The 13,194-nt window shown below is 42.8% G+C and overlaps 1 protein-coding gene across 1 annotated transcript in view; it reads left to right on the forward strand.

Annotated features, from left to right (window-relative positions):
• Positions 1–292: 292 nt before the first annotated feature.
• SLC35F2 (solute carrier family 35 member F2) overlaps positions 293–13,194 on the forward strand; it is a 66,872-nt gene continuing 53,970 nt past the window's right edge. The window contains exon 1 of the mRNA XM_028516272.2: positions 293–399. Coding sequence (XP_028372073.1) covers positions 293–399 — 107 coding nt within the window. The remainder of the gene's footprint in view (positions 400–13,194) is intronic.

Below are 13,194 nucleotides of genomic sequence, written 5' to 3' on the forward strand. Positions count from 1 at the left end.
AACACGGAGGCTCGACAGCTAAGGCAGAAAAAAAGCGCCCTTTCTCCTCCCGCCCCCGCGGAGGTGCCAGGTTGCAATCTGCAAATATATTCCTGTCCGGCCCCAGGGGCTTGACAGTTAATGATTTGCCGCAGAAGGAGCCCGCTGGAGAAGCAGTGGAGAGGACCCAGCGGCGCGGGAGCGCAAGCACAGGGGCCGAGCTGAGCCCCCGTCGGCCGGCAGGCGCCGCCTCCCGTCTTCCGGGCCCCGGCACTTCGGGGGGTTCCGGGCTCCGGAGACCGCAGACGCCCCGATGGAGGTAGTCTCGCCTTCCTCGGGCGCTCCGCCACCGCAGGCGCAGGGAGCGAGGGGCGCAGTCGCTGGCCTGCTGCGCAGGATAAAAGGCAAACTCTTCACCTGGTGAGTGGAAGGGGCGGCGGGAGCGGGCGGGAGCTGCGCCCAGACCGGCTCACACGTGGCTAGGAGCTCTCGGCCCGGCTGCCGGCAGCTGGGGAGAGGCGGCGGTGCGCGGACTTTGGAACTGGTTCAGGCGACTCAACATGTGCGCCAAGGATGGAGATCTTCACCTGGCTTTGTACAGCTCTTGGGGCTCCTCCCTCGGCCCCTTCTTGGTGATCGGGGGCGTGTATATCAGAAGACTGGGGGAAATTCACCCTGTTGGCGCTGTCAGACCGGTCCCGGTGGCCTACCAGCGGGGAGGGGGCGAAGTACCCAGCGATGCTGTGAAGGAGGGGCGCCCACCCTTGGGGTTGGCAGGTGGGTGGGCTCCTCCTGTTGGCCCCAGCGCCCCTGGTCCTTCTGCAGCGGAGCACGTCTGACAGGGCCCGGGATTCACCACTAACAGATGAGTTCACCCAAGTGAGAAATCTGGGTTAAGTTTTGTGGTGCTGCCCGGAGGTAGTCTAGAGCCTGCCTCCTTCCCGGGCCTGGGGCCTGAGCGAGGCGACATGGCCACCTCTGGGCTGGGGTCCAGGGAAGCCTTCTTGTAGTGCCACTGGGCTCTGTGGGAAATAGAAATGCGCTTAAGGAATTGATAGCGATTCTGAGACAGAGAAAGCATTTCTGGGGCTACTGCAGGACTGGAATACTGGAAATAGAAATCACTCAGGATCTAAATAATGAAAGCCAACATTGATTTAGCATTCACTGTGTCAAGTCCTGTGCTTAGTTAGCAATATAAATGGTTAATATAAGCTAATCCTTATCACTTCATGAAACCCCACTGTTCTTACACCCACTTTGCAGATGGAGAAGTAATAAACAAGGCTAAACTATTTGCCTGAGGCCATGAGATGACCTGTAAGGAATGGTGTAGCGCAAGCAGTCTAAACTGTAGCTTTAACCACGCCTGCCCACTGTTACTTCTCATGAAACAGGCATTTTATTTTTTTTTTCAGATTAAACAAAGAGAATTTCTCTTTAAAGACTGTGAAAACTATGTTCTGAAAAGCCATACCATTTTTGAAACTAGATCAATAATGGCATATGTATTTTTGTCATATATAAATAAGTATAGTGTTAAATAGATGGATGTGTTTAAAGAGGAAAGCTGGCCAAAAATCACCTGTATCATGCAGCTGTGTAAGTCCTGAAAAATTTAACCGTAAGTTCTCAGCTGAGAGGCAGTGTAGTGTAAATGGCTAAGGCCACAGATATTGGATTCCAGTCCTGTCTGTGCTGCTTACCAGCTTAGTGACCTTGGGCAAGTCACTTAACTTCTCTGCCCCATTTTTCTTTTTCTTTTTTTAAAGATTTTATGTGTTTATTTTTAGAGAGGGGGGGGGAGAAAGAGAGGGTGTGAAACATCATCATTGTATGATTGCCTTTCACGTGGCCCCCACTGGGGACCTGGCCTGCAACCCAGGCATGTGTCCTGACTGGGAAGCGAACTGGTGACGCTTTGGTTCGCAGTCTGTGCTCAATCCACTGAGCCACACCAGCCAGGGCCATAGTTTTCTTATTTTTTCTTTCTTTCTCTCTTTCTTTTTTAATTGTTGTTCAAGTACAGTTGTCTCCAGTCCCCCCCGCCCCCCGCCCCCACTCCCCTCTTGTTTGTAAAATGGAGATAATAACAGTACCTACTTTGGGGATGTTGTGAAGATTAAGTGGCTGACTATGCAGGAGTGGGCAGACAGCTGGCTCATGCTACTACATGTTTCATCATAAGCTCTCCGTTCCTTGGTGATGGGAAAATGTGGTGTTGCCCCAGGAGATGCCAGCAGCCCTGATGTTGGGAGAGACAACATGGCAGATGTCATTTAAGGACGATGTAACAAGGATTAGCATTGATTTTTTCTTTTAGTATTCTAATATTTATTTATTTATTTAACTTTAAAGATTTTCTTTCTTTATTTATTTTTAGAGAGAGAGGAAGGAAGGGAGAGAGGGAGAGAAACATCAATGCACTAGAGACACATCAATCAGTTGCCTGTTGCAGGACCCCAACAGGGCACCTGGCCTGCAACCCAGGCATATGCCCTGACCAGGAATTGAACCAGCGACCCTTTGGTTCACAGGCTAATGCTCAATTTACTGAGCCACACCAGCCAGGACTTAATATTCTAAGATTTAAAAAATCCTGGTATGTTTTACAATCAGGAATATCTAATAGCTACCTAAATATTCTTCTTGAGATTTCTTCTGTCTCTGAACATACTTTTATGGTATCTCCCTTGTGGATCTTTACTTTCTTTCTTGTGTAATAACTATTTATGGGTGTCTTACATTGCTGATAAGGAAAGTGCTTAACAGCAGAATTGTCTTTTTCATTTTTTATTTCTTAGCACATGGATGAGTGAATGAATGAATGAATGAGGGATGACAAAAGCTCTTGAGGCTTCTTTTTCCTCCTGCCATACACTTTTCTCTTTATTGATGTTTATTCATTCTGAGAGGCTTGGGCTGGAGTTTTTTGTTGTTGTTGTTGGCAGAGATCTTCACTTCATTAAGGGTGTCAGTCTTATCTCTGGCAACAGTCCAGATGATAGGGGAACTGAAGAGTTAAAGACTTTAGCTTCAATCATAGTTGACAGGCTTAAGTGATTAATGCATATGGAAAGCTGTTATTCCAGCAACTGGAATGCATGACCACATGACTCCAGGGGGCCTGGGTATCTGAGCCATTGTGTTCCAGGGAGGGAATGTCTGTGACACAGGGAAGGAGTTGTTGATGAACAGATAAAGAAGTACTAGGAAAATCATTGTAGCTCTTGTGTAATTAATCTTTTTCTCCAAACTGCTTACCTACCTTTTCTTCTCCTTATAAAAAGATCAGCTCGAGATGAGATTTTAAGATGGTTTTTGAGGGTACATAACCCACTGTCTCCTCAGATTGCTGGCATCTGAATAAAGCTCCCATAAAGATTCTGTCCTTGTCTCTACTTATTGGTTCTGGTAGTGACAGACAGCACGAACACCGACTTTTCTGGTTTTACAGACTTTTGGATTCTGGTTCATATTTTCTCCATGTCTTACCCATCAAAGAGAAAAGTGCATTTTACCAGATATCCAATACTCCTTATACTCAATATTTTAAACTCTCAGTGTTAAAACTCATCTCCTAAATTTGAGTTTAGCTCCATGAGTCACCAACCCTGGCGAGGGAACCATGGGGGAACAGAGAGAGATTGGTGAGTTAGATGTGTTATTATCACATGGATAAGATACAGAGGGATAGTTTGTGACCACACAGTTCTTCTACTTTTTACACCAAAAGTGGGTAAGAATAGCCCTTTGGCAACTTGGTCCTAAAAATAGGGGAAAAGTTTGGGGCCTAGAGCTGGTTCTGTTTTCATTATGAGAAGGATATGTTCTAGGTAACCCCAAATGCTAATATTCCTGCCTTACTAGCACAGAGATAACTTTTCTCTATGATTAAGAATATCAGATCACTCATTCAATAAAAGTTTATGAGTAATTACTATGTGCCAGACATTCATAATAATGAATACTATATGTTTCCAGGTGGACTTTGCATATAATTTTGTCTTTTGTCATTTATTGCTATCAATTCAAATGACAAACACTGTAGGAGGAGGATATGTGTTTCCAGGAATACCCGAAGATTTATTTAATTGTATGGCATCTAGCAGTTTACATTGTAATACATTATTTTGGTTCATATCTAAAAATGCATATTCCTTATGGTGACTATCAAGTTTATATCTCTAGCAAAAATCTTTAGTTATTATTTGATATATTTACCCTTTCCCAATGAATAGACAGTAAGTGTTTTGAGGGCATAAATTTTATCCAGTTCTTTTTGTAGCACTGTACAGGACATGTGTTCATTCATTCGTTTGTTCTTTCATTTGCTAAACCTTGAGTATTTATCATGTTCTAGGTTCTAGACTAGTCCTGGGCTACAAAGATGAATAGACTTTGGTCCTGCTCCTAGGAGAGCTCATGGTTAAATTATGGTAAGAGGTTATCATAAGTACATTAGAGGTGAGGTCAAAATACAGGTAGCATGAGGGCAGAGACGCAGTCCCCCAGGGTGAGGTAGGGTTGGGGAGCTCAACAAGGTGATAAGGATTCTGAAGCATGAATAAAAGTTTTCCAGGTGGACTAGGTGAGGAAAGGGCAGTCAGCCTTGGAGGTGCTAGAGAATTTTACGGAAGGAACTGCAAGTAGCTTGTTATGAGGGGGCACGGGCTTGTGGAGGAAAGAACAACAGTAGCTGGTCAATGTACACATGTACTCCTTGTTATTGTCTAGCAAAGAGTCTGCCCTTTGATTCCTTCTTTCTGTTCACTTTCCTGTTTCAAAGGTTGAGCCCAGAAATTTTTGAAGGAGTCATTTAGTGGTGTTTAACTGTACAGCCCTCATCTGTTTATTCAGCAAGCATCTATGGAACTCTCACTGTATGGACAGCACAGTCCTAAGCTGGCGTGTAGCCCTGCTGAAGGTTACTGTTCTGTAGTGTTATTTAAGCAAAGATGGAAGTCGAGGGACTTTTTTTAGTCTGTTCAAGTGGAGGCTTGGGAAAATCTAGATCATACCAGTCTCCAAAATATCTCCTCCCTTCTCCCTTTTATTTGTGTAATTATTTCCATAACATCTGCCTCTTCTACTAGACTCCAGGAGGTACAGAATCTTTAGTATCGATCAGTCTGTTTTTAAAAAAATTTTTTGGTTTCTTTTTTTAAAGATCTTTATTTATTTATTTGTTTGTTTTTTAGAGTGAGGGAAAGGGAGGAAGAAAAAGAGGGAGAGGAATATCAGTGTGTGGTTACCTCTCATGTGTTCCCCCACCAGGGACCTTGCCCACAACCGAGGCATGTGCCCTGACTGTGAATTGAACAGGCAATCCTTTGGTTCGCACACCAGTGCTCAATCCACTGAGCCACACCAGCCAGGGCTGATCAGTCTGGTCTACTCTGTCAACCACAGCATTTACCTTGCAATAGATGCACAATGAATATTAGATAATTGAATGAATGAATTGAATGAGTGAATGAATAATTTGAATTTGGAATGAATGAATTCCAAATAGGAATTTTTATAATAGATCTCATCTTTTATTTATTTATTAATTTATTTACACTGCCCTTTCACATTTATTTTACTGAGAGATTTCAAAGCTAACAAATCCTTAGATTATAATGTGCTCAATCAAATCAGTAAATTTTAATGTCTGACATTATGCTTTGCAGGTGAATACATTGTAACATGTTCTATTACAGCTCTAATTTTAAATTAGTAAGGTAAATTTGGTAATCTTTCAGTATAATAGCTTTTACAAGTAATAATTTTATTAGTCTCTAAGAGTGATCATTTCACAATGTATATAAACATTGAATCATTATGTTGTATACATGAAACTAATATAACTTTATGTTAATTATACTTCAGTTAAAAATGAACTCATTGGTAAATAAAAACAAAGTTTTCCTTGGAAGTATAGCCATTTTACTCATTAGTGCTCTTATAAATACTTTTGAAAAAGAGTCACTATTTCCAGGCTAAATTTGATAACCTCTTTTTTAAAATTAAGTTTTTTATTCAGTACTGTGTCACTTGGTCATGTTGTTTTGTTCATCTAGTCCAGTATTTCCCCATTGCAGCTTTACCAGCATTTTGGATTGAATGATTCTTGCTGTGGGGGGCTGTCTGTACCTTGTAGGGTATAGAAGCATCCCTGGCCTTTACCCACTAGCTACCAGACTACCCCTGACCCCTCACCTCTGAGTTGTGACAAGCAAAAATCTCTCCAGACATTGTCAAATACCTCTTCAGGGGAAAAAATCACTCCTGGAGAGTGTCCTGCAGACAATTCTGTGCCTCTGTGGCACTCCAGTGATGGACACCCAGGTAGTTTCCAGCTCCTAGTGTTACGGGACAGGGGTCTAGCCCTGGTTGGGTTTGCCTAGGGATGGCTGGTAGTGTGTGGGTTCTTATCTTTGTGTAGGAAAGATTTCACAACATTGATTACTTCTCCAGGTGTGCCCTTTCAGGGTCATGGTCTCCACTAATTGGTCAGCGCCAGGGCAGGGGGTCCTTAGTCATTGTAGTTGGTCGTGGGGTCACTCACCTGTTTTTGCTGCTTTTCTGGGCCTGGAGCTGAAATACAACTGAGGCCTAGATGTTATTTCTAAGGAGGTGACCCTCTGTATCTGCCTGTAAATTGCTCAGCCAGTTTCCTCAGCTATCCATCTCAGGTTCCCCATTCTACTTGCCAAACAGGTTTCCTAGCTTCTTACTGTCCTGCTGTACCAGCCTCCACAAGCAACACTGTGGTGAGCATTCTCATGCATGTACCCTTATGTCCTCGGGGTGAGCCAATGGCCAGGCCCAGTTCTGAATCCCTCCAGATGACTTTAAGTAGAAGGGAGGGGTGAACCCCAGGATGCAGAATCCTTGGGCATCACAGAACCACTGTTGATTGCATTGCCCAGTGCCCCTTCATTAGTCTATGCTATGACCATGGCTTTATCCTCAGCTGCTCTGGAAGAAGGAGTAGGCATTCTTTCTAGGGTTTAGCCCATTAGTGTTAAGAGCTTGGAGGTGGTGGGTGGATTCTTAGCTGGACAACCTGAGCATTTTTAATAACTTCTCAATACAGCAGGGAGTTGTTAAAGGGATAGTCAGTAATTGTACCCATGGAATGTAGGAGAAAGGTAAGGGAAGGACTTTAGAACCTCTTTTCCAACCTGCACTCTACTGGTCCTTGGACTGTTCTCTGCCCCAGGCTATAGTCCTCTCCCCTCTACCAAACGGACCAATTCTAGACAACCTTTGGATTTTTCCTGCTTATCTTTGATCCTTTCTTCTGGTTGATTCAGAGGAAGATGAAATGGCTGCCAGTTCTTATCCCCCATCTCTACAGCACTTCCAGTACAGTTTGGAGTTCACTCTGCCTCTAATCCCTATTGTCACTACTGAAATTCAGGCTTTTTTGACTTCTCATTAGAATCTTGTCATAGCTTCTGTCCATGCCTCCAAATCGTCTCATTAACCTAAAACCAGAGTGATGCCAAACAAAAGTAAAGGGTAGCAATAGCTGCCATTAAATGATAATTCACCCTTATCATTTGGGGCATCCTAAATGATATGGGGCATCTAGGATGTAATGCCCCATATGGGGCATCCTAGTCATATTCCATCAGTCCTTTGACAATCCTATGCAAATAGTTTCTTGGTTCTTTTGACAGCCGGGTAAGGAACATGCCATAGGGCACATGGCTGGTAAGAGACTGAGCTGAGACAGCTCCTTTGATTCTAAAGACCAGACCCACTTTACTGTTTCAGAAATCTCACTGCTTCTTGTTCAGACTAAAACATTTCAGCTTCCTCCCATCACCTGTACTAGTGGCTAGCTAACTGGGGAAGCTCTCTGGGTCTCCTGGAGGTTCCTTAGGGTCCATTATGGAGGCAAGTTGGGAAATAGTTGCTGGTGGGCTTCTGGGCCGGCTTCTGGCACCCACTGGGTCTGTTGCTTTGCCTGTTTTATATTTGGGCTTTTATGCAGGATGGTGGAGAAAGGGTTTTGCTGCTAAAACCAGTCTGAGAGCCACTAATTACTGGATCCAGTTTAAGCTGTGGCTGTTGCTACTGCTTCTGGCTGTTGTTGTTCCCCTCCTCCTCTTTGGGTCCTCTCCTCCCCTCACTCCTTTCTCCTTCTCTACCTGAACACAGTTGTTACAGTTTTAGCGGTTTTTATCATGGTAAAATATATATAACACAAAATTTACCATTTTAATAATTTTATTTATTTAAAAAAAATTATTTATTGATTTTAGAGACAGAGAGAGAGGGAAAGAGGAAGAGAGAAAGAAACATTGATTTATTGTCCCACTTATTCATGCATTCATTGGTTCTTGTATGTGCCCTGCCTGGCCAGGGATCGAACCCACAACCTTAGTGTATTGGGACTATGCTCTAACCAACTGAAGTACCCAGCCAGGCCATTTTAACCATTTAAAAGTGTATAATTAGTGACATTAAGTATATTTAGAATGTTGTGCAGTCATTACCACTCTCCATTTCTAGAACTTGCTCATCATCCCAAATAGAAACTCTGAACCTGTTAATCACCAATTCTGCATCCCCTTCTCCCCTTAGCCCCTGGTGACTATCATCCTACCCCCCATGCCCCTATGAATGTGACTGTTCTAGATCTCACCTGTAGAGGGAGTCATGCAGTGTTTGTCCTTTTGTGTTCTTCATGTCCTCTAGACATGAACTACAACTTCCTCTATCACTGGCCTTCTCCCCTCTGTGGCTCATCTCCTAGCACGTTCATCTCTCATGTGTCTCTCCACCTGCACAAGCCTTGGTTTCCTCACACACACCATAGTCTGCCCTGTTACACCTGTTTTCTCTCCTTGACTGCTTTTGCTATCAACCTCTTCTCATAGCTGTTTTAAGACTCTCTGTAGATAGCACCACGTCAGTCTTCCCTGACTCCTTTCTGTTGATCTTTTTTTTTTTTTTTTTTGAGTTTGGATATGCTGATGTTTTATTTTATTTTTTTTATTATTTTTTTAAAATATATATTTTATTGATTATGCTATTACAGTTGTCCCATTTCCCCCCTTCTCTCCCCTCCACCCTGTACCCCCCTCCCACCCACATTTCCCCCTTTAGTTCATGTCCATGTGTCATACTTAAGAGTTCTTTAGTTTCTACATTTCCCGTACTATTCTTGCCCTCCCCCTATCTATTTTCAACCTACATTCTATGCTACTTATTCTCTATACCTTTTCCCCCTCTCTCCTCCTCCCACCCCCCTGCTGCTAACCCTCCATGTGCCCTCCATTTCTGTGGTTCTGTTCCTGTTTTAATTGTTTACTTAGTTTCTTTTGGTTTTGCTGTAGGTGTGGTTGTTAATATTTGTGAGTTTGCTGTCCTTTTACTATACATGTCTTTTCTTTATCGTCTTTTCTTAGATAAGTCCCTTTAACATTTCATAAAATAAGGGCTTGGTGATGATGAACTCCTTTAACTTGACCTTATCTGAGAAGCACTTTATCTGCCCTTCCATTCTAAATGAGAGCTTTGCTGGATAGAGCAATCTGGGATGTAGGTCCTTGTCTTTCATGACTTGGAATATTTCTTTCCAGCCCCTTCTTGCCTGTAAGGTCTCTTTGGAGAAATCAGCTGACAGTCTGATGGGAACTCCTTTGTAGGTTACCGTCCCCTTACGTCTTGCTGCTTCTAGGATTCTCTCCTTCGTTTTTACCTTGGCTAATGTAATTATGATGTGCCTTGGTGTGTTTCTTCTTGGATCCAACTTCTTTGGGGCTCTCTGAGCTTCTTGGATTTCTTGGAAGACTGTTCCCTTTGCCAGATTGGGGAAGTTCTCCTTTATTATTTGTTCAAATACGTGCTCAATCTGTTGCTTTTCCCCTTCCGATTCTGGTACCCCTATAATTCGGATATTGGAACGTTTAAAGGTGTCTTGGATGCTCTTAATCTTTTCCTCAATTTTTTGAATTCTTATTTCATCATGCTTTCCTGCTTGGTTGATTCTATCTTCCTTCTGGTCCACTGTATTGTTTTGAGACTCATATTCCTTCCTTTCACTATTGGCTCTCCTCCGCGTGTCTTCCTGCATCTGTTTTATGGTAATCTGCATTCTTTCATCTAAATTTCGTCCAAAATCAACCAGTTCCGTGAGCTTTCTAATCACCAGTGTTTTGAACTGCGCATCTGATAGATTGGCTAATTCTTGGTCGCTCAAAAGGATGAGTCCTGGGGGACTGATCTGCTCTGTTGAAAACATTTTTTTTTCCCCCCTGTCTCTCCTTTTTTTTTTTTCCCTGGTCTGGTTGCTCTTGTTACGGTGGGGGGCGGAGCCTTAGGTGCTCACCGGGGCTGGGCACCCCGGTCGCTAGATTGTGATGTTATATGTGGGGTGGGGCATGAGCAGGAGCGGGGCGGGAGAAAACAATGGCGGTAGTTCCGTTCCCCTGGACTCAGGCCCTTGTCTGGGCTTCTGGGCCGTGAGTTCTGCCCTGGTTCACAATCGCTACCCCTCTGGGTCTGCCAGCCGCAGCTTGCGTACTCCGGGATCACCGCTGCCTTCTTGTGCCCCCGGATGGCTTTTATGCCGATTTCGCGCCAAACCTTCCCCCGACCTCTGTGCCGCCGACCTGAGCCAGCCCCACGCCCGCCCGGCTGGTCTTCTCCTACCAGTCCGGATGAACGCGTCTACTTCAACTTCTTGGCTGCCCGACTTCCATTCAGATAAATCCTCTGCCGGATCGTTACTATCGGTTGTCTGATAGTAAATTATTGTTGTAAATTATTGGTTTTCTAATCTTGGTTGTACGAGGAGGTACGGTGCGTCCACCTATTCCTCCATCTTGCCGGAAGTCGCATGATCTGATCTTCTTATATGTCTTGGGTTGCGTGCCCTTCCTCTGTATCTGGTACTTCCTCAGGTATCTGTTCCTAACTCATTATGTTTACCATGAAGTAAAAGGGAATTACCACTAGCCTGGGAGAATGCCTTATGGCCAGAGATGGTAGTTCATCTTTGACATATCTGTACTACTTTGTGCCTGGCGTTGAACTGAAATGGTAGTAATTGATTTCTAGGAACAGTAAAAACCTATTTACGACCAGATTTGATAAGTAAGATGTAGGAGTTAGGACTGAAATAAAATTAAGCTATTTCTGAAGAGGAGTTTTCAGAGATGTTTTGAAGATAGCCACATCTGTGGAAGAAGTGAATTGCCTCCCAAGGTAACTATTTATGTATATAAGTTTTTGTAAGCTTATTTAAAAAGTATAAAAAACTTTCTTGTTATTTATTGAGGATTATCAAAGAAAATAAATCATTTCATCTAGGTGAATTTTATAGGTAGCTTAAAACTCACTTTTTTAGATGTTAAAATTTACTTTTAAATCCAAGTGAATAGGACTGTTTATGTAATGGGTTACTCACTTCTGTTAATTAATTTATTCAAAATTTTGGGTAACAGTTCTAAAGCACTTAATTGGTTTATATCAAACAACTTTATAGTGTAGGCCAATCTAATCACTTACTCAATGGGTCCATTTGCAACTAATCCTGGAGATTTTACCAAGGAAAAAAACCCATTATTTAAAAGTCTTCATGGTGCATTTAAAACAAATACGAGACTACTTGACTTTTAATGAACATATCACCTTTTCTTCATGATTCAGGATTACCACTGAGAAATTTATTCTGCTGAGTGGCAGTAATGCTTTTAGGGGCCATCAAAATGAATTATTTTTTTTCTGACTTTTTTCTCACAGTTGTCACTTGTGATTTTTTCTGTTACTAAGCATATCCCTGGAATCCTGCATTCTTTCTAAATTATGACCTTTAACCTGTTACCTGTAAACACCAGTTCCTTAGAATTGCTTGTACTGATGGCATAAATAGTCCCTGGATAAAATTTAAATGATTTTTATTTTAATGAACTATAGAAATTTTTAGTCCGCAGATTTTAGGACATATATATGTGTATTTTGGATGGTTACAGGAGTCTGTGTTAATTAAAGTCCTCAGATATGTCACAAACACTTGGTTATTTATGTTAATGATGCAGAGATAGATTCCATGAAAAACCATAGCAAGTCCCAAACATCTTTTTGGTCATTCCTTGGAAACCAGAGTATTTAAGGAACAAATCCTTATTGAGAGCTTGAGCTAGTATTTACTGTGATTTAGAGTTTCCTAGAGTAGTACTGGGATTAGGTTGCCTAGAAGTGTTTAGAAGAACACTTCCTAAGCTTTATACAGTGATATCAAGCCAGAGAGAAAAATAAGCTAGCCCTGACTGTTGTGGCTCATTGGGTTGGGGGTCATTCTGGGGACTTAAAGGTAGTCCCTTTGATTCCCAGGCAGGGGCCATGCCTGGGTTGAGTGCCAGGTCCCCAGTTACGGGAGTGCAAGGGGCAGCCAGTCAGTGTTTTGCTAACACATTGATGTTTCTCTTTATCCTTCCCTTCCCCTCTTTCTAAAAACAAACAAATAAAATAAAATAAGCCAACTTTCTTGAGTACAGCTTACCTAGTGCATCTAGAGAAACCCAGTATTGCAAGACCTCAGTGGATATTAACTCATGTAATCTTTTTAAAAATAATTTTATTGTTATTTCTTTAAGATTTTATTTGTTTATTTTTAGAGAGGGAAGGGAGCGGGGCGGGAGAGAGAGAGAGAGAGAGAGAGAGAGAGAAAGAGAGAAAGAGAGAAAGAGAAACATCAATGTGCGGTTGCTGGGGGCCGTAGCCTGCAACCCAGGCATGTGCCCTGACTGGGAATCAAACCTGCGATGATTTGATTCGCAGCCTGCGCTCAATCCACTGAGCTACGCCAGCCAGGGCAAACTCATGTAATCTTTACAATAATTTTCTGCAGTGTTATAATACTGTCATTGCCAGCCCCACTTGGCATGGAAGCTGAGGCAGGTTAATTAATTTTCCCTAACAAGACTAGTCACACTGTAGTAAGAAACACATCCAGGTATCCTCTTCTCCCTGCTAAGGTAGTCTGGCCCCAGGACCTATATTCCTAACCATTGTGGCACCCTGCCTCTTGTGAGCTGGGCAATGTGCCTGGGACAATTAAACTACCTCCCACTGGCTTTTGCTCTCAGCTGTTTGTATCTTCAGGGGTTCCAGAGAGCATATAAAGTCACAAACATAAATATAATTCATCTTCCTGAAGCATCATTCATCTATTTTTTTAGACTCCTGTTGTGCAGAAGTGGATTAATC

Source organism: Phyllostomus discolor, chromosome 6 (genome assembly GCF_004126475.2).
Source record: "Phyllostomus discolor isolate MPI-MPIP mPhyDis1 chromosome 6, mPhyDis1.pri.v3, whole genome shotgun sequence".
NCBI classification, from domain to species: domain Eukaryota; kingdom Metazoa; phylum Chordata; class Mammalia; order Chiroptera; family Phyllostomidae; genus Phyllostomus; species Phyllostomus discolor.